Source organism: Ranitomeya variabilis, chromosome 2 (assembly GCF_051348905.1).
Source record: "Ranitomeya variabilis isolate aRanVar5 chromosome 2, aRanVar5.hap1, whole genome shotgun sequence".
Taxonomy (NCBI): Eukaryota; Metazoa; Chordata; class Amphibia; order Anura; family Dendrobatidae; genus Ranitomeya; species Ranitomeya variabilis.
In genome coordinates this window covers 463,061,489-463,083,654 of record NC_135233.1, presented here as the reverse complement: position 1 = coordinate 463,083,654, position 22,166 = coordinate 463,061,489, and the positions used below count along the sequence as shown (strand labels likewise).

The 22,166-nt window shown below is 39.1% G+C and overlaps 1 protein-coding gene across 2 annotated transcripts in view; it reads right to left on the bottom strand.

Annotated features, from left to right (window-relative positions):
- Positions 1-3,708: 3,708 nt before the first annotated feature.
- AHNAK (AHNAK nucleoprotein) overlaps positions 3,709-22,166 on the bottom strand; it is a 60,644-nt gene continuing 42,186 nt past the window's right edge. The window contains exons 5-6 of one of the 2 annotated variants that reach the window (XM_077287526.1): positions 12,442-21,808; positions 3,709-12,093 (exon numbers count right to left, since the gene is read on the bottom strand). In XM_077287526.1, the coding sequence (XP_077143641.1) occupies positions 4,259-12,093; positions 12,442-21,808 (17,202 nt within the window). In that variant the 3' untranslated portion in view covers positions 3,709-4,258. Of the gene's footprint in view, positions 21,809-22,166 lie in introns of both variants that reach the window. The other variant, XM_077287525.1, reaches the window with a different exon arrangement.

Here is a 22,166-nt window from a genome sequence, read left to right as displayed (position 1 = left end):
GCAACATATTCCCTTTATGTGCCAAGCACTCTGGTGTTCTCCATAAGAGTGCCGCCTTCTTTCCCAGACTTCATTGTCGGGAGGCCCACATACACATTTGACCATGTTCTGCTGACTTTAGTCTGAAATATATGGGGCTTTTAGTGTTTATCTAAAGGTCCTCTCCTCATCCTGCACAGCGACCTCTGCATTTTCCGATTCAAGTTAATTTTCTGATTGTTTTATGGAATTCACATGCTCGCAAGAAATAATCTGTCTAGATCTTTGCGCACCATTTTCTATGCTCTGAAATATGCACAAAAGGTTTCACATGTGTTTCCCATCTGTAGACATTTCTGGGCCAGCAGTCAAGGCTTTGGCAGAAGATGATTGAGGCATTAATCTGCATGTGTTCTTCTACTGATGAATTATTCCCTGTTTTTGCTAAAAGCCTTCAGAATGACTCAGATGTGGTGTCCTACACAAATGTGGTGTATGTTTGGCACACTCTGGTGGGTTTTGTGGCTGTTACATCATTCATGTGTGCAAAACTTAACTGAAAGTTAGGATCTTTGTAAATAATTCAAAATTGGTTTTGGATCCAATATCAAACGTTTTGACTTTGCTGAAATATTTGGGAGGCTCCTAGAAAATGTGGAAACTTCCTGGACTTCCATGGTGCCTCCGATTCCTCCCGGAAAGCAGTGCTTTTAAAGGGTTATAGTATGTGATGCCAGGCTGATCAGTTATTAGGAGCGCCAAGTTTCGCAGGTCCAAGAGCGAAGATTCTTGTATCCACTTGAAGCAGTAGAAACATATATCCAAACTTTTACGGAACCGAAAGAGGACAAACTATGTGAAGCGTGTCATGGCAAGCTTTAACCACGCTCCTAGCCATACCAATTTACCATTTATTTCTACACAGGCAGGAGCTGGGAGTGAGTGACATTAAACAGACGCCCAAGACTGCAGGGTGTAGACCCAAATCCAGGACTATCCTGCCCTGTCCGGGACTGTTGGAACTTGAGATGAGCGGATTGATTCACATGACTCCAGTCCAGCACCCACGTCAGTGGTATCTGGTCGGTGGACGGGAGGCTCGCGAATCTCTTACCTTTCGGTATGTTTGGCTCAGCTTTTCATTAGCCAGGGCTGGCGCATTGTCTTCTGTAGTATTATTGGTGAGGTCATGATGACAGCTCACATTACCACTGCAGCAAATCACCAAGCATGGTGGCTTGTGCCATCTACATCAGCAAATACTATCACTTATTAGGATACTGTGGCATTTAAGGCAACTTTTGCTGGCATGAATGTATGTTCACTGCACACATTGCAGATTATATACAGTCCTCGTTAGTGTCGACACACTTTAGTTACCATGATAGCTAGCAAACATTCTGTCTTTCCTTAAAATGCAGACATTCATCACCTGGTTATCTCTCATTGAATAAAGGATTGAGCACATTGAAGTCAAGCATACCTGATTCTTCTATCAACTAACATTTGCTGTTTAGGAATTGTTGACCCATGCCATATTGGGTCCTCCATGCACATTAGACTAAAGTTGGCCAAGCCCACCTATACTGTTCTGATCAGCCACAGTCTAATGTCAACAGTTGATGATGAATTTCAACGGACGATCCTTTAATTCTCCCTGGTGATGAGCTGCTGCCAGATAAGTCTGGCAGAGGCTCTCTCATGGAGAATACAAGAGTGCTCGCTGAGCATTTTTATCTGTGGGTAGTCAGTAGATATAGCTGTCGGATGAACGGTCATATGGCCAACAGCTTTCCAATGTGTGTGGGAGAAGAGGGGACTTTGCAATAATCCCACTGTGTTCTGTCTGTTTTAGGGCAGGTGCAGACGACCGTATATTCTCCATCCTCAAAAAATCAGCCTGATTATGCGAATCACACTCTGGTCAGAGTGTGATCAGAGTGTGGTCAGAGTGTGATCAGAGTGTGATCAGAGTGTGATCAGAGTGTGATCAGAGTGTGATCAGAGTGTGATCAGAGTGTGATCAGAGTGGAGTCAGAGGTCGAGAAAAATAAAAATTTCCCCATCTTCTCCATCCAGCCTGTCCTTGAAAATCGTACCACACTCTGATTTCATCTGAGTGTGGTCTAATGTTTTTCACAGATCCATAGACAGGAGGCAAATTGTGCATGCAAAGAAAATTCCAGCTTCATAAAATTACGATTTTTATTTATAAAAATTAAACTAAAATTTTTTTCAGGATATTACAGATTCAGCGATGCGTTTCGAACGTACATTGCGTTCTTTGTCAGAGTTACATATAAAATGACTGAGGAACATTTATATAGCCAGGTGTCAAAGCGTTTTCACCATCAAGCTTATTTATATCGCTACAGTTGCGTTTTGATTCTGGTCAACTCCTCAACCGGGGTTGCCTCGATATTGAGTTTTGGGAGGTGGCTGGCTGCATGTAGGATTGTGTTAATCTGAATGGATTAAATATGCGCAGAGAATTAATGTTTTATTACTAACATATCTGGTTTGCTGTTCATATATATTTCTTGCATATATAATTGTCTCTTTTGCAAATTTTGATTTTATATCCTTTAGTCATGTGACTGTTTCATTGATTAATTTGCAATCATTGGCGCCTGGCTTTATAAATGTTCTGCAGCCATTTTATGTGTGTGCTTAAATGCATCACTGCCTCTGTGATATGAATAAAAACATTTTGTATGACTTTTTCTAAATAAAAATAGTAATTTTATTAAGCTGGAATTTTTTTAATCATTTATACCTTGGATTCCGCTCTTCACTACGTCTAGAGCCTGGGTCAGCTTGTTTTCTCTTGATTTTCATGAACTAAAATGCTTTTGTCACCTGGCAATACAGTACAGGATCAGCTGCATGGAAGTATGTAGACTAAAGGGGAACGAGAAATGTTGGAAGCAAAGACTTAAAGGGGCATTTCCATCTTCAAGTTCCTATAAAAATATGTAGCAGGTGTAATAATAATAATAATAATAATAATAATAATAATAATAATAATAAATATTAGCAAATACCTTCAATTAGAAATGTAGTATAGTTTTTCTGATTCACTAGGTCTCTTACCTCATGTGCAGGCATTGCAGAACCTTAGGTATCCATGGTTATGACCACTAGCAACTAGTTAACAGTCACTTCATCAATGGACGTAACCTTGGATACCTAAGGTACTTCACATGAGGAAAGAGACAGAGAATGAGAAGAACTATACTACATTTCTAATTGGAGGTATTTGCTATTATTACACCTACTACGTATTGGGATAGGATCTTGGAGATGGGAATAGCCCTTTAATCACAAACATTCTAGAACCATCACAGACAACGGTAAGAAAAAGCAGCAGACTTAGAATGCATGGACACAGGTTATTTTTATAAAGGTTAGAAGCTTTATTTTTGTCTTGAACAATCCACCATAAAACACATTTCTTAATGAAGTGCTTACAGATTTCTGAAGTTAAACGGTTTATTTGAATCATATATTTGCTAGAAATAAAAGCAAATCTTATTTATGTCCAACAAAATCCAAGCGGCAGTTTAGGTATGACAATAAAAAGAAGAAAATCATATAATACAGATGAAAAAAAAATAAAGCATTGAACCACTGGCTGCTAAAAAACAAAGATGACAAGATGAAGTTCAATGTAATCTTTAAATATTGACCGATTTTTATCGAATTATATTCACAATTTGGACAAAATACTTTATCAAATTGATAAAACAGGACGTTGTTAAATCTTTTTTTTATTTTGCATAATTAAAAAAAAAAATTAAAGAAAAAAAATTATAAAAAGTGTTATTGCTATGGCGTTTCTATTATCACTTCGCATTCCCTGAAATTTAGCTGACCCTTTGGTTCAATGCAATTTACAGTGTTTCTTTTCTCAATAAATCTTTTTGCATCTATCTGTAAAGCCCCCACAAAAGAAAACAGACTGTAAAAAGCGAGTTAAAAAAATAATATGGAAAAATATATTTCCATGTACAGTTCTTATTCTCCAAACAGGCCCATTAAACCATTCACTGCCAGTCATGTATGCATGTAAAAATTGGTTAGGTAGTGAAAGGGTTAATGCGAGTGTTTAATTTAATAGACGACTTAGACTTTTTTTTGTCCGTTTTTAGTTTAACACTTTTTTTTGGTGTATCTCTACTTTTTCACTTAAAGAATCATTATATAAAGGCTGCAAAATGTATGTACAAACACACAGATATATATATTTATATACATGCTCAGTTTATAAAGAGAAGTTTCATTCTTTCTTTTTAGCAACGGTGAGTTCCACTTTAGGAAGACGGACACCTGCTTTTGTTGCACTATCGTTGCTTGAGGATGAAGACACCCTGGACTTACGAGAGGCTCCACTTTCCTGGACGTTTTCATCATCACTTAATGTGACCTCATAAGAACCCTTTGATTTCGATCCCAAGCCACCAAACGTGCCAAATTTGATTTTAGAATGCTTTCCCTTCTTTTTCCCACCCTCTACCGCCAAGGATCCTTCTGCTTCTAATGTGCCACTGGGTGACGAGTGTGCCGATTCATCCTTCTCCTCACTTAAAGAGGAAGATCTGTGTCTCGTCTTTTTGCTAGTAAACAATGAAAACTCATACTTTGCACCCTTCTCCACCTCAACTGTAGCAGACCCCAAACCTCCTTCAGCAGAGCCTAAACTGGCCTTTGAACTTTGAAGCTCACCCTTTGACCCAGACACTGAAACCTCTGGTAGATTAGCATCACTTTTTGATTTAGATTTAAAGTTCAACTTGGGCATTTTTATTTTGGACTTTTTAATTTTTATGTCGCTTTCGTCTAAATCCACATGTGCCTGACCAGACTTAGCAAACTTGACATCCGCAGAAGGAAAGTCCACATCAACCCCCATCTCTCTTCCAGAGAGCTCAGGTCCGGAAGCTGTAAATTTTGGCATCATAAGTCTGGGAAACGTAATTTTACCAGCAGAACTTTCTAGATTAAAATCTGATTTTTTCACATTCCAGCCTCCTTCAACTGTAGGACCAGTCAGATCACCCTCTATTTTAGTTCCTCCTATTCTTAGACCATCAGGTCCTTTTAAAGATCCTGACAAATCTCCTTTCAAGTCTATACTTTGCCCACCAACATTAGTTCCTGGAACAGAAAATTTACTTCCAGATGATGTTTGAAAGGAAGGTCCTTTGATATTAAAGTCTGAAACGCCAGCTTTACCAGAAATCTCAACTTCTGGTTTAGCTACAGAAAATTCTCCACTGGGTAACTTAAGTTGGGGACCAGACAATCCTACCTGAGTGCCAGTACCTTTCACATTCATACTTGGTAAATCAAATCCAGCGGAACTTCCAAAATCTCCTTCAATCTTTGGTCCTTTTAAACTCATATCAAAGCCTGGCCCAGATACTTTTGGCAAAGAAATGTCAGCTGCAGGCCCTTGGAGGTTGGCATCCAGCTTTGGGGTTTTGAATTTTGCATCAAAATTACCATCAGAAGCACCTGTAGAGAAGCCCGAAATACCAAATTCTGGCACTTTAATTTTGCCACTTGACCCGGAAATGTCAATGTTGGGAGGATTTACGTCAACATTTACAGAGCCCACGGTTTTAACTTTTGGTCCTTTCAAATTCACATCAATATCTGGAACAGAAATTTTTGGTGCGGAGGTGCTGACAGAAAGATTGGGTAACTCACTTTCAATATTCATTGCACCAGGTTTGACATCTAGTTTAGGGGCTTTCATATCAATTTTTGGGCCCGACAGATCTGTATCTGGTACTTCTACTTTTGGGCCTGACATACTGAAACCTGGAAGCTTAAATTTAGTTTTCTTCATCTTTGGATCTGGACCTTCAATACTAACTCCTGATGCTGTTAAATCAGCTTCTGGCATCTTTACTCCACCACCAATATCTAAATCTGGAGTCCTTATATCTGCTTTAGGGCTTTGAAGAGAACCATCACCCTTTAATTTTGGAGACTTTATGTCAAATTCAACGTCAGGAAAATGAATTTTTCCAAATAATGGTTTTCGGGTTTTAGGTGCTTTTAATCCAATCTCTCCCTTCATTCCAACATCTCCACCTGATACATTTAAATCAACATCAGGGGCATTCAGATTTAGGTCATTATCTATATCAGGTGCACTTACATCAAATCCACCCTTTTTGCCTTTTATTTTTGGACCACTCATGTGAATTTTTGGCATTTTAAATTTCCCCTTTTTCCCCTTACCGCTGACACTTACTTCAGGCCCTTCTGGATCAAAGTCTACCTCAGGACCAGCAACCTCTACAGTAGGGGCTTTGATTTCTGCTTTAGGTGACTTACTGCCAAAACCAAACTTAGGCTTCTTAAGCTTTGGTGCTTTCAAATTACCTTCAGGGATGTCAACATCTATATTAAGTCCAGGGCTCTTTATTTCACCTTCTAAATTTGGTCCAGTGACATCGATATCTCCTTTCAGATTTGGTGCCTTAAGATTTATGTCTCCTCCTAGTTTTGGACCAGAAAAATCTCCATCCCCTTTTATTTTGGCTCCTTTCAAACTTATTTCTGGCATGGATACATCTGGTAGGTTCAGTGAAGGCATCTTAAATTTAGATCCTTTGATTTTACCATCAGGACCTTCAAGTTCCATTTCTGATACTGATGCTTCTATCTTAGGACTAGATAGGGCTAGATCTCCTGACACATGCCCTTTGGGCGGTCCAATATCTACATCCACTCCTCCTTTTGGACCAGAGACATCAAATTTGGGCAGCTTAAATTTAGGCATTTTAAGCTTTCCTTCTGGGCCTTTCAAATGCACATCTGGTACCTGCAAGTCAACATCTAAAGCCTCGGCATCCAATTCTGGACCCTTAAGGTTAATACTGGGACCTTTTACATCTCCTTCAAGTTTAGGACCTTTCAGATTGAGATCAACATCCGGCATAGACATTTTTGGAAGCTGTACTGAAGGCAGTTTAAATTTGGAACCTTTAACTTTTCCATCAAGATCTATTTCTGGGGCATCAAGATCAACATCTGGACCCTTTATGTCAACTTTGGGTCCTTTCAAATCCCCCTCAATTTTTGGGCCTTTCAGATTTAAGTCAAAATCTGGCATGGACATTTTTGGAAGCTGCATTGATGGCAACTTGAATTTTGGACCTTTGACTTTTCCATCAAGATCTATTTCTGGGGCATTAAGATCAACTTCTGGACCCTTGATGTCAACTTTGGGTCCTTTCAAATCCCCCTCAACTTTTGGGCCTTTCAGATTTAAGTCAAAATCTGGCATGGATACTTTTGGCAAATTGATATTCATTGACGGCATCTTAAAATTTGGACCTTTCAGCTTTCCTTCTGGACCCTCAATATCAATCTCAGGTGCTTTTAGATCTACATCAGGACCAGAAATATCAGCATCTACATCTAGTCCTTCCATTTTAGGACCTGAACCTGAAATACCAAATTTGGGCATTTTAAACTTGGGCATTTTAAACTTTCCATCCGCTCCTTTCAAATTAACATCTGGTGTGTCTACTTCAAAGTTTGGGCCTTCCACATCCAACTCAGGACCTTTCAAACCTCCTTCAAGTTTGGGACCTTTCAGATTTAGATCAACATCAGGCATGGACATCTTTGGAAGCTGCATCGATGGCATCTTGAACTTTGGACCTTTGACTTTACCATCAACATCTATCTCTGGGGCATCAAGGTCAAATTCTGGGCTTTTAATATCAACTTTGGGTCCTTTTAAATCACCCTCAACTTTTGGACCTTTCAGATTTAAGTCAAAATCTGGCATGGACATTTTTGGAAGCTGCATTGATGGCAACTTGAATTTCGGACCTTTGACTTTTCCATCAAGATCTATTTCTGGGGCATCAATATCAACTTCTGGACCCTTGATGTCAACTTTGGGTCCTTTCAAATCCCCCTCAACTTTTGGGCCTTTCAGATTTAAATCAAAATCTGGCATGGATACTTTTGGCAAATTGATATTCATTGATGGCATCTTAAAATTTGGACCTTTCAGCTTTCCTTCTGGGCCCTCAATATCAACCTCAGGTGCCTTTAGATCTATATCAGGACCAGAAATATCAGCATCTACATCTAGTCCTCCCATTTTAGGACCTGAACCTGAAATACCAAATTTGGGCATTTTAAACTTGGGCATTTTAAACTTTCCATCCGGTCCTTTCAAATTAACATCTGGTGTGTCTACTTCAAAGTTTGGACCTTCCACATCCAACTCAGGACCTTTAATATCGATATTAGGACCTTTCAAACCTCCTTCAAGTTTAGGACCTTTCAGATTTAGATCAACATCAGGCATGGACATCTTTGGAAGCTGCATCGATGGCATCTTGAACTTTGGACCTTTGACTTTACCATCAACATCTATCTCTGGGGCATCAAGGTCAAATTCTGGGCCTTTAATATCAACTTTGGGTCCTTTTAAATCACCCTCAACTTTTGGACCTTTCAGATTTAAGTCAAAATCTGGCATGGACATTTTTGGAAGCTGCATTGATGGCAACTTGAATTTCGGACCTTTGACTTTTCCATCAAGATCTATTTCTGGGGCATCAATATCAACTTCTGGACCCTTGATGTCAACTTTGGGTCCTTTCAAATCCCCCTCAACTTTTGGGCCTTTCAGATTTAAATCAAAATCTGGCATGGATACTTTTGGCAAATTGATATTCATTGATGGCATCTTAAAATTTGGACCTTTCAGCTTTCCTTCTGGGCCCTCAATATCAACCTCAGGTGCCTTTAGATCTATATCAGGACCAGAAATATCAGCATCTACATCTAGTCCTCCCATTTTAGGACCTGAACCTGAAATACCAAATTTGGGCATTTTAAACTTGGGCATTTTAAACTTTCCATCCGGTCCTTTCAAATTAACATCTGGTGTGTCTACTTCAAAGTTTGGACCTTCCACATCCAACTCAGGACCTTTAATATCGATATTAGGACCTTTCAAACCTCCTTCAAGTTTAGGACCTTTCAGATTTAGATCAACATCAGGCATGGACATCTTTGGAAGCTGCATCGATGGCATCTTGAACTTTGGACCTTTGACTTTACCATCAACATCTATCTCTGGGGCATCAAGATCAAATTCAGGGCCTTTAATATCAACTTTGGGTCCTTTTAAATCACCCTCAACTTTTGGACCTTTCAGATTCAAGTCAAATTCTGGCATGGACATTTTTGGAAGCTGCATTGATGGCAACTTGAATTTCGGACCTTTGACTTTTCCATCAAGATCTATTTCTGGGGCATCAAGATCAACATCTGGACCCTTTATGTCAGCTTTGGGTCCTTTCAAATTCCCCTCAACTTTTGGACCTTTCAGATTTAAGTCAAAATCTGGCATGGACATTTTTGGAAGTTGCATTGATGGCAACTTGAATTTCGGACCTTTGACTTTTCCATCAAGATCTATTTCTGGGGCATCAAGATCAACATCTGGACCCTTTATGTCAACTTTGGGTCCTTTCAAATCCCCCTCAACTTTTGGGCCTTTCAGATTTAAATCAAAATCTGGCATGGATACTTTTGGCAAATTGATATTCATTGACGGCATCTTAAAATTTGGACCTTTCAGCTTTCCTTCTGGACCCTCAATATCAATCTCAGGTGCTTTTAGATCTACATCAGGACCAGAAATATCAGCATCTACATCTAGTCCTTCCATTTTAGGACCTGAACCTGAAATACCAAATTTGGGCATTTTAAACTTGGGCATTTTAAACTTTCCATCCGGTCCTTTCAAATTAACATCTGGTGTGTCTACTTCAAAGTTTGGACCTTCCACATCCAACTCAGGACCTTTAATATCGATATTAGGACCTTTCAAACCTCCTTCAAGTTTAGGACCTTTCAGATTTAGATCAACATCAGGCATGGACATCTTTGGAAGCTGCATTGATGGCAACTTGAACTTTGGACCTTTGACTTTTCCATCAAGATCTATTTCTGGGGCATCAAGATCAACATCTGGACCCTTTATGTCAACTTTGGGCCCTTTCAAATCTCCCTCAACTTTAGGACCTTTCAGATTAAGATCAATATCAGGCATGGACATTTTTGGAAGCTGCATTGATGGCAACTTGAATTTGGGGCCTTTGACCTTTCCATCAAGATCTATTTCTGGGGTATCAAGATCAACTTCTGGACCCTTGATGTCAACTTTGGGTCCTTTCAAATCCCCCTCAACTTTTGGGCCTTTCAGATTTAAGTCGAAATCTGGCATGGATACTTTAGGCAAATTGATATTCATTGATGGCATCTTAAAATTTGGACCTTTCAGCTTTCCTTCTGGGCCCTCAATATCAATCTCTGGTGCTTTTAGATCTACATTAGCACCAGAAATATCAGCATCTACATCTAGTCCTTCCATTTTAGGACCTGAACCTGAAATACCAAATTTGGGCATTTTAAACTTGGGCATTTTGAACTTTCCTTCTGAGCCTTTCAAATGCACATCTGGTGTTTCTAATTCAATGTCTGGTCCTTCCAGATCCAACTTTGGACCTTTAACATCAAAATTGGGACCTTTTAAATCTCCTTCAAGTTTAGGACCTTTCAGATTTAGATCAACATCAGGCATGGACATTTTTGGAAGCTGCATTGATGGCATCTTAAATTTGGGACCTTTAACTTTTCCATCAATATCCAGATCTGGTGCCTCCACATCAGGGCTGTTTATGTCAACTTTAGGCCCTTTCAAATCTCCTTCAAATTTAGGTCCTTTCAAATTTAATTCTACATCCGGTACTGACACTTTAGGGCTTGTTATATTTAATGATGGCATTTTAAATTTTGGAGATTTTCCCTTTGCTTCCAAATTAGGAATTTCCACTTCTGGTCCTCTAACATCAATGTCAGTTTTTGGAACCTTTATGTCAACACTTCCTGATTTACTACCTGAAAAGTTAAATTTTGGAAGTCTAAATTTGGATTTTTTTACTTTTGCCTCGGGTACATCAATGTCTACTTCAGGTAACCCAACTCCTAATTCTGAACCTTTGAGACTTCCTCCCTTAGCTGTAACATCTAGGTCGCCTTTAACTCTTGGCCCTTTTAGATTAAGATCCACATCAGGTATGGATACACTTGGTTTTGAAAATCCCCATGATGGCAGCTTAAATTTGGACCCTTTAACTTTACCCTCTGGTAATTCAGCAGAAAATGAAGGGCTTGAAACCTCTAAATCGGGGCCTTTAATTTCTATCTTTGGATCTGCTTCAATCTTTGCATCGGGTCCACCTAGTCCCCCTTTTAATTTGGGTCCTTTTACATTAAAATCTACATCAGGCATAGAAACATCAGGTCCCTCTGCTGAAAGGCCAGAAAACCCAAATTTTGGCATTTTGAATTTTGGCATTTTTAATTTCCCTTCAGGTCCTTCTATATTACTGCTAGGTAGTTCAACGTCGACTTCTGGTGTTTTAATGTCCACATTAGGACCTTTAACATCCCCTTCTATCTTGGGGCCTTTCAAATTTAAATCAAAATCGGGCATGGACATTTTTGGAAGATTGATGGAAGGCATTTTGAATTTTGGACCCTTTACTTTGCCATCAAGATCTACATCTGGTACTTCTAGGTCTAATTCAGGTGCATGAATATCAACCTTGGGACCTTTAACATCACCTTCTAACTTAGGGCCTCTCAAATTCAAGTCAACATCAGGTAATGACATTTTTGGAAGATTGATGGAAGGCATTTTGAATTTTGGACCTTTTACTTTGCCATCAAGATCTACATCTGGTGTTTCAATGTCTACCTCTGGTGCCTTTAGGTCAACTTTAGGTCCTTTCAGATCTCCTTCAACTTTAGGACCTTTTAGATTAATGTCAAAATCAGGCATGGACATTTTTGGAAGATTTACTGAAGGCATCTTGAATTTTGGGCCCTTTACTTTGCCATCAAGATCAACATCTGGAGCTTCAAGATCTACTTCTGGTCCTTCCATGTCAACTTTGGGACCTTTTACACCTCCTCCTATCTTGGGACCTTTCAAATTTAAATCAAAATCAGGCATGGACATTTTTGGAAGATTTACTGAAGGCATCTTGAATTTTGGACCTTTTACTTTGCCATCAAGATCTACATCTGGCACTTCTAGGTCTACCTCTGGTGCCTTTAGGTCAATCTTAGGTCCTTTCAGATCTCCTTCAACTTTAGGACCTTTTAGATTAATGTCAAAATCAGGCATGGACATTTTTGGAAGATTTACAGAAGGCATCTTGAATTTTGGGCCCTTTACTTTGCCATCAAGATCTAGGTCTGGTGTTTCAATATCTACATCTGGTGCCTTAATATCAACTTTGGGACCTTTAACATCACCTTCTAACTTGGGGCCTCTCAAATTTAAGTCAACATCAGGTAATGACATTTTTGGAAGATTCATGGAAGGCATCTTGAATTTTGGACCTTTTATTTTGCCATCAAGATCTACATCTGGTGCTTCAAGATCTACTTCTGGTCCTTCAATGTCAACTTTGGGACCTTTTACATCTCCTCCTATCTTGGGACCTTTCAAATTTAAATCAAAATCAGGCATGGACATTTTTGGAAGATTTACTGAAGGCATCTTGAATTTTGGACCTTTTACTTTGCCATCAAGATCTACATCTGGTGCTTCAAGATTTACTTCTGGTCCTTCAATGTCAACTTTGGGACCTTTTACATCTCCTCCTATCTTGGGACCTTTCATATTTAAATCAAAATCAGGCATGGACATTTTTGGAAGATTTACTGAAGGCATCTTGAATTTTGGACCTTTTACTTTGCCATCAAGATCTACATCTGGTGCTTCAAGATTTACTTCTGGTCCTTCAATGTCAACTTTGGGACCTTTTACATCTCCTCCTATCTTGGGACCTTTCAAATTTAAATCAAAATCAGGCATGGACATTTTTGGAAGATTTACTGAAGGCATCTTGAATCTTGGGCCCCTTACTTTTCCATCAAGATCTACGTCTGGTGTTTCAACATCTACATCTGGTACCTTAATATCAACTTTAGGACCTTTAACATCACCTTCTAACTTGGGGCCTCTCAAATTTAAGTCAACATCAGGTAGTGACATTTTTGGAAGATTGATGGAAGGCATCTTGAATTTTGGACCTTTTACTTTGCCATCAAGATCTACATCTGGCACTTCTAGGTCTACTTCTGGTGCTTTTAAGTCAACCTTAGGGCCCTTGATATCTCCTTCAACTTTAGGACCTTTTAGATTAATGTCAAAATCTGGCATGGACATTTTTGGAAGATTTACTGAAGGCATCTTGAATTTTGGACCTTTTACTTTGCCATCAAGATCAACATCTGGTGCATCAAGATCTACTTCTGGTCCTTCAATGTCAACTTTGGGACCTTTTACATCTCCTCCTATCTTGGGACCTTTCAAATTTAAATCAAAATCAGGCATGGACATTTTTGGAAGATTTACAGAAGGCATCTTGAATTTTGGACCTTTTACTTTGCCATCAAGATCTATATCTGGTCCTTCAAGGTCTACCTCTGGTGCCTTAATATCAACTTTGGGACCTTTAACATTACCTTCTAACTTGGGGCCTTTCAAATTTAAGTCAACATCAGGTAGTGACATTTTTGGAAGATTGATGGAAGGCATCTTGAATTTTGGACCTTTTACTTTGCCATCAAGATCTACATCTGGTGCTTCTAGGTCTACCTCTGGTGCTTTTAGGCCAACCTTAGGGCCCTTTAGATCTCCTTCAACTTTAGGACCTTTTAGATTAATGTCAAAATCTGGCATGGACATTTTTGGAAGATTTACTGAAGGCATTTTGAATTTTGGACCTTTTATTTTGCCATCAAGATCTACATCTGGTGCTTCAAGATCTGCTTCTGGTCCTTCAATGTCAACTTTGGGACCTTTTACATCTCCTCCTATCTTGGGACCTTTCAAATTTAAATCAAAATCAGGCATGGACATTTTTGGAAGATTTACAGAAGGCATCTTGAATTTTGGGCCTTTTACTTTGCCATCAAGATCTATATCTGGTCCTTCAAGGTCTACCTCTGGTGCCTTAATATCAACTTTGGGACCTTTAACATCACCTTCCAACTTGGGGCCTTTCAAATTTAAGTCAACATCAGGTAGTGACATTTTTGGAAGATTGATGGAAGGCATCTTGAATTTTGGACCTTTTACTTTGCCATCAAGATCTACATCTGGCGCTTCTAGGTCTACCTCTGGTGCTTTTAGGTCAACCTTAGGGCCCTTTAGATCTCCTTCAACTTTAGGACCTTTTAAATTAATGTCAAAATCTGGCATGGACATTTTTGGAAGATTTACTGAAGGCATCTTGAATTTTGGACCTTTTATTTTGCCATCAAGATCTACATCTGAGGTATCTATGTCCAATTCTGGTGTCTTAATGTCAACTTTTTGGACCTTGACATCTCCTTCAATTTTAGGACTTTTTATACTAAAGTCTGGCTTAGATATTTTGGGTAGATTAAAATTCATTGATGGCATTTTAAATTTGGAGCCTTTTACTTTAATGTCAGGCACAGCAACATCTAATTCTGGTCCAGATAAATCAATGTCAGCTTTAGGAATATTAACATCTAATTCAGTAGATTCTCCACTGGCTCCTGAGAATCCAAACTTTGGCATTTTAAATTTGGGAATTTTCACTTTTCCCTCTGAACCTTCTACATCAAACTCTGGTCCCTTTAAGTTAACATTAGGTCCTTCTAGCTCACCTTCAACTTTGGGTAAGGAAATATCTGTCCCTCCTTTCCAATTTGGGCCTCTCATATTTAAGTCAACATCAGGCATAGACACTTTTGGAAAATTAACTGAAGGCATCTTAAATTTGGGGCCTTTTATTTTTCCATCCATGTCTACTTCAGGAGCATTAAGATCAATCTCGGGTCCCTTTAGGTCAACTTTAGGACCTTGGATATCTCCTTCCAGCTTAGAGCCCTTTAAATTAACGTCAAAATCTGGCATAGACATTTTTGGTAGGGATACTGATGGCATTTTGAATTTTGGCCCCTTTACTTTACCATCAATATCTACATCACCGGCTTCAAAATCAACCTCAGGAGCTTTAATGTCAACATTAGGGCCTTTTAAATCTCCTTCAATCTTGGGACCTTTTATGCTCAGATCAATATCAGGCTTAGACATTTTCGGTAGATTAAAATTCATAGAAGGCATCTTAAATTTAGAACCCTTCACCTTAACTTCAGGAGTTTCAACATCTACTTCTGGTCCAGACAGGTCAAGGTCAGCTTTTGGAAGACTAATATCACATTCAGGACCTTGAACATTTGGCCCTGAAAAACCAAATTTTGGCATTTTAAATTTAGGCATTTTCAGTTTTCCTTCTGGACCTTCAATCTCCATACTTGGAGCTCCAATGTCAACCTCTGGTAACTTTAGGTCCACATTATGTCCCTCTAAATCTCCTTCTACTTTAGGCAAAGACCCTTCAGCACTTCCTTTCCAATTTGGGCCTTTCAAATTCAAATCAATATGAGGCATAGAGACATCTGGAAGATTCATTGATGGCAACTTAAATTTAGAACCTTTAACCTTCCCTTCAATGTCTAGATGTGGGGCTTCTAGATCTACCTCAGGTGCCTTAATGTCAACTTTAGGTCCTTTCACATCTCCTTCCAGCTTAGGACCTTTTAGATTCAAATCAACATCTGGCAAAGACATCTTTGGAAGATTTACTGAGGGCATCTTAAATTTTGGACCTTTTATTTTACCCTCGGGTCCATGTATGTCTACTTCTGGTGCCTCAACATTAGCATCCACACTTACTTCTCCTTCAATTTTTGGTACCGAGATATCAGCGTCTAGATGGGGACCACTTAATTCAATCTCACCTTTAGGTAGTTTAACTCCTGAACCTTCTGTTTTAAAACCAGAAAAGCCAAATTTTGGCATATGAAATTTGGGTCCTTTAATTTTAGTCTTTGCCTCCAAATCAACATTTTGAGGATCAGTTTCAACTTCAGGTAAGTTAATGTCAATTTCAGGACCTTTTAAACTCCCTTCACCTTTGGAACCAGACAATCCAAACTTGGGCATTTTAAATTTTGGCATCTTAAGCTTTCCTTCTGCACCTTTTAGATTAACATCCGGTGCTTCTAACTCAACTTCTGAAGCCATAACATCTAAATCTGGACACTTAATTTCCCCTTTCAAATCGCCTTGAAGTTTTGGGCCTTTCAGGTTTAGATCAACATCAGGCATGGACATTTTTGGAAGATTTACTGAAGGCATCTTGAATTTTGGACCTTTTACTTTGCCATCAAGATCTACATCTGGAGCTTCAAGATTTACTTCTGGTCCTTCTATGTCTACTTTAGGACCTTTTACATCTCCTCCTATCTTGGGACCTTTCAAATTTAAATCAAAGTCAGGCATGGACATTTTTGGAAGATTTACTGAAGGCATCTTGAATTTTGGGCCTTTTACTTTGCCATCAAGATCTACATCTGGTGCTTCAAGGTCTAATTCTGGTGCACTAATGTCAACTTTAGGGCCCTTTAGATCTCCTCCAACTTTAGGACCTTTTAGATTAACGTCAAAATCAGGCATAGACATTTTTGGAAGATTTACTGAAGGCATCTTGAATTTTGGGCCCTTTACTTTGCCATCAAGATCTACATCTGGTGCTTCAAGGTCTAACTCTGGTGCACCAATATCAACTTTAGGGCCTTTTAGATCTCCTCCAACTTTAGGACCTTTTAGATTAATGTCAAAATCAGGCATAGACATTTTTGGAAGATTTACGGAAGGCATCTTGAATTTTGGACCTTTTACTTTGCCATCAAGATCTACATCTGGTGCTTCAAGGTCTAATTCTGGTGCACTAATGTCAACTTTAGGGCCCTTTAGATCTCCAACTTTAGGACCTTTTAAATTAACGTCAAAATCAGGCATAGACATTTTTGGAAGATTTACGGAAGGCATCTTGAATTTTGGGCCCTTTACTTTGCCATCAAGATCTACATCTGGTGCTTCTATGTCAACCTTAGGGCCCTTTAGATCTCCTTCAACCTTTGGGCCTCTGAGATTAATGTCAAAATCAGGCATGGACATTTTTGGAAGATTTACTGAAGGCATCTTGAATTTTGGGCCCTTTACTTTGCCATCAAGATCTACATCTGGTGCTTCAAGGTCTAACTCTGGTGCACTAATATCAACTTTAGGGCCTTTTAGATCTCCTCCAACTTTAGGACCTTTTAAATTAACGTCAAAATCAGGCATAGACATTTTTGGAAGATTTACGGAAGGCATCTTGAATTTTGGACCTTTTACTTTGCCATCAAGATCTACATCTGGTGCCTCAAGGTCTAATTCTGGTGCACTAATGTCAACTTTAGGGCCCTTTAGATCTCCTCCAACTTTAGGACCTTTTACATTAACGTCAAAATCAGGCATAGACATTTTTGGAAGATTTACGGAAGGCATCTTGAATTTTGGGCCCTTTACTTTGCCATCAAGATCTACATCTGGTGCTTCTATGTCAACCTTAGGGCCCTTTAGATCTCCTTCAACCTTTGGGCCTCTGAGATTAATGTCAAAATCAGGCATGGACATTTTTGGAAGATTTACTGAAGGCATCTTGAATTTTGGGCCCTTTACTTTGCCATCAAGATCTACATCTGGTGCTTCAAGGTCTAACTCTGGTGCACTAATATCAACTTTAGGGCCTTTTAGATCTCCTCCAACTTTAGGACCTTTTAAGTTAACGTCAAAATCAGGCATAGACATTTTTGGAAGATTTACGGAAGGCATCTTGAATTTTGGGCCCTTTACTTTGCCATCAAGATCTACATCTGGTGCTTCTATGTCAACCTTAGGGCCCTTTAGATCTCCTTCAACCTTTGGGCCTTTTAGATTAATGTCAAAATCAGGCATGGACATTTTTGGAAGATTTACTGAAGGCATCTTGAATTTTGGGCCCTTTACTTTGCCATCAAGATCTACATCTGGTGCTTCAAGGTCTAACTCTGGTGCACTAATGTCAACTTTAGGGCCCTTTAGATCTCCTCCAACTTTAGGACCTTTTAAATTAACGTCAAAATCAGGCATAGACATTTTTGGAAGATTTACGGAAGGCATCTTGAATTTTGGACCTTTTACTTTGCCATCAAGATCTACATCTGGTGCCTCAAGGTCTAACTCTGGTCCACTAATGTCAACTTTAGGGCCTTTTAGATCTCCTCCAACTTTAGGACCTTTTAAATTGACGTCAAAATCGGGCATAGACATTTTTGGAAGATTTACAGACGGCATCTTGAATTTTGGACCTTTCACTTTCCCCTCTAGGTCTACATCTGGTGCTTCAAGGTCTAACTCTGGTGCACTAATGTCAACTTTAGGGCCTTTTAGATCTCCTCCAACTTTAGGACCTTTTAAATTAACGTCAAAATCGGGCATAGACATTTTTGGAAGATTTACAGATGGCATCTTCAATTTTGGACCTTTCACTTTCCCCTCAAGGTCTACATCTGGTGCTTCAAGGTCTAACTCTGGTGCACTAATGTCAACTTTAGGGCCTTTTAGATCTCCTCCAACTTTAGGACCTTTTAAATTAACGTCAAAATCGGGCATAGACATTTTTGGAAGATTTACAGATGGCATCTTGAATTTTGGACCTTTCACTTTCCCCTCAAGGTCTACATCTGGTGCTTCAAGGTCTAACTCTGGTGCACTAATGTCAACTTTAGGGCCTTTTAGACCTCCTCCAACTTTAGGACCTTTTAAATTAACGTCAAAATCCGGCATAGACATTTTTGGAAGATTTACAGACGGCATCTTGAATTTTGGACCTTTCACTTTCCCCTCAAGGTCTATATCTGGTGCTTCAAGGTCTATCTCTGGTGCACTAATGTCAACTTTAGGGCCTTTTAGATCTCCTCCAACTTTAGGACCTTTTAAATTAACGTCAAAATCGGGCATAGACATTTTTGGAAGATTTACAGACGGCATCTTGAATTTTGTCCCTTTCACTTTCCCCTCAAGGTCTACATCTGGTGCTTCAAGGTCTAACTCTGGTGCACTAATGTCAACTTTAGGGCCTTTTAGATCTCCTCCAACTTTAGGACCTTTTAAATTAACGTCAAAATCGGGCATAGACATTTTTGGAAGATTTACAGACGGCATCTTGAATTTAGGCCCTTTCACTTTCCCCTCAAGGTCTACATCTTGTGCTTCAAGGTCTAACTCTGGTGCACGAATGTCAACTTTAGGGGCTTTTAGATCCCCTCCAACTTTAGGACCTTTTAAATTAACATCAAAATCGGGCATGGACATTTTTGGAAGATTTACGGAAGGCATCTTGAATTTTGGACCTTTCACTTTTCCATCCAGATTTACATCTGGAGTCTGAATGTCAACGTCTGGGGCTTTAATATCAACTTTAAGTCCTTTCACATCTCCTTCAAATTTAGGACCTTTAATATCAAGGTCAACTTCAGGTGCAGATACTTTTGGTAATTTTATATTTGTTGATTGTTGATCAATGTTCACCACAGGACCAGCAAAATCTAGATTTGGTCCTGGTATATCAATTTTTCCTGTGGAGAGACTTGCATCTACATCTGGCATTTCTACTTTTGTCTTAGAAATTCCAAATTTAGGCATTTTGAATTTGGGCATTTGAAATTTTCCCTGCATACCTTTAAGACTAATATCGGGCGCATCCAAGTCAGCCTCTGGAGCCTCTACTGCCAGTTGTGGACCTCTTAGATCAACTCCTTTAAGATCACCTGAAATCTTAGGTCCTTTCAGATCAAAATCAATATCTGCAGCATTTAGGTCAACTTTTGGACCTTTTATGTCAAATGAAGGAGCTTTCAACTCTCCATCCACCTTAGGACCCTTAAGGCTGAGATCAACCTCAGGCACAGGCACTTTTGATAAGCTGACATTTACAGACTGTGTATTAAATTTAGTCCCACCAACAGCCATATTTGTATCAATGGTACTTACATTACCTTTGGGTAGGTTTACATCAACATGTGGACTTTCCAAGTTTGACTCAGAAATTCCAAATTTAGGCATTTTGAATTTCGGCATACTTAGTTTACCTTCTGATGCATCTAAATCAATGTTTGGTGCTACAAAGTCAACTTTTGGCATTTGAATACCGTAATTGAGACCTTCCAAATTCCCTTCTACTGTAGGGCCTTTAAAATTAGTTTCAGGCTTTGGGAGTTGCACTGATGGCACTTTAAATTTGACACCCTCAACTTGCCCACCAACATTTATATCTGTAGGCTCCATGTGAACTGTGGGACCTTGAATATTTACTTTTGGCTTTGAAATATCTATTCCTTCAGAAATTTTTGGCAAAGAGACACTAATAGATTGCTTTGAAAGATGACCTCCTTCAACATTGGGGCCTTTCACATTGATGGCACCTTCCCCTTCAAAATTGGCTTGAGGGCCTGATAGATTAATTCCTCCCAATTTCGATTCTGACACCCCAAATTTAGACAAATTAATTTTTTGCATTTTCAGCCCTCCTTCTATGCCTTCCACATCTGTGAATTCTACATTTCTCTGCTGACCCTCAATAGAAACTTTTGAACCTTTAATTCCCACATCTTTAGACACAACCTCCGGAAATTTACCACCAAGCTTTAAATCATGTTCAAGTTCAATACCTGAAATCCCAGTCTCCACCCTCCTACTAGACCTTTCAGTATCTATACTTACATTAGGCATAGACATTTTGGGTACATTAACACCCCATGTTTCACTTTTACCCTCCAATAAAGTTGATCCTTTAAGTTTTAAGTCAGATTGAGCAATCCCTTCATTAGTTTCTGAGAAACCAAATTTTGGTACTTTAAACGAGGGTATGTTGATCTTCCCCGCAGAATTTTCAACCTCTATATCATTTCTTTCTAAATCCACATTCTGTCCTGTTAAGGTAACTTTTGAAGTTTTTGATTTTCCTTCAAGCCCTGGGGTGATGTCCACATGAGTACCAGCAGTACCAAATCCATCATGACTAGACTGAATGAGCTTGAATTCACTGTCTATTTTTGGTCCCACATATCCAAATTTTGGCATCTTAATGTCTGCACCTGGTAGCACTATGTCTCTTGATCTACTACTTTCATCTCCAGTGATATTGATAAACTGGGACTGTGTCGAAGAAATGTTTATGTCTGTTTCAGGTGTTCGAACACTTGTGGTTGAGCTTTTTAGACCTTCAGGTCCTTTAAAACCAATTTCGTGTTCTGCACCAAATCTGGACATTTTGACATCAATTTTCTTTTCATAACTCTGGAACTTTGGTCCAGAAACACTTATATCAGGCACATGCATACCAGCAGATGCTTGTCTACTAAATTGAAAATCAGCAACATTTTCACCTTCTGGAAATTCAAATTGGGCACCGCCCTGTCCTTTATATCTCACAGTGCTGGTGTGAACGATTGAAGAATCTCCTGGCATGGAGACACTGTATTCTCCACTTGTCTGCAAGCTTTTCCCAGACACATCCATTCCAGGAATTCTAATCATGGTTTTACCTTCTTCTGTCTCCACACTGGATTTTGAAATCTCCGTTATTTCATGACGTGGAATCTTGATTTTATATTCAGGGCTACTTATATCAATCTCTTTTGAGTCTTTTGCTCCTGTCACATCCACAGTATAAGCAGTGACTTTCCTGGTAACAGTGATGGTCCTTGTCTGGGTCTCTGGTTCTAGACTCTCATCAGACTTCAGACGCGGCTTAATTTTTTTTGTGTAAATTCGTCTGTACTCTTCATCATCTCCACTCTGGAAAAAAATACAGTTATTTAATGGACTAACTGAAAAAAAAAAATTGACACATGCGTGCAAAACAGTTTAGGTGGGTTCTCCAAACATATAGACAATTTCTGATGAAAAATGTGATATACAAATATATCCATATGAAGACAAACTCATGGGAGATGTGGGTGGCTGAACTGTGCCACCAAACTTTCTTTAGGCAAAACTAGAACTAGCCACACAGACTCGGTCTGGCCAGCATGGGAGCAGGTGAATCTCACGGTGGGCCCCTGTGAAGAACTGTTTATGAGCATCAGTTCTAAATTACTTTATTCAATATGTATAGATAAAGGCATGATTTATAAAAGGGCAAATCACCCATTTT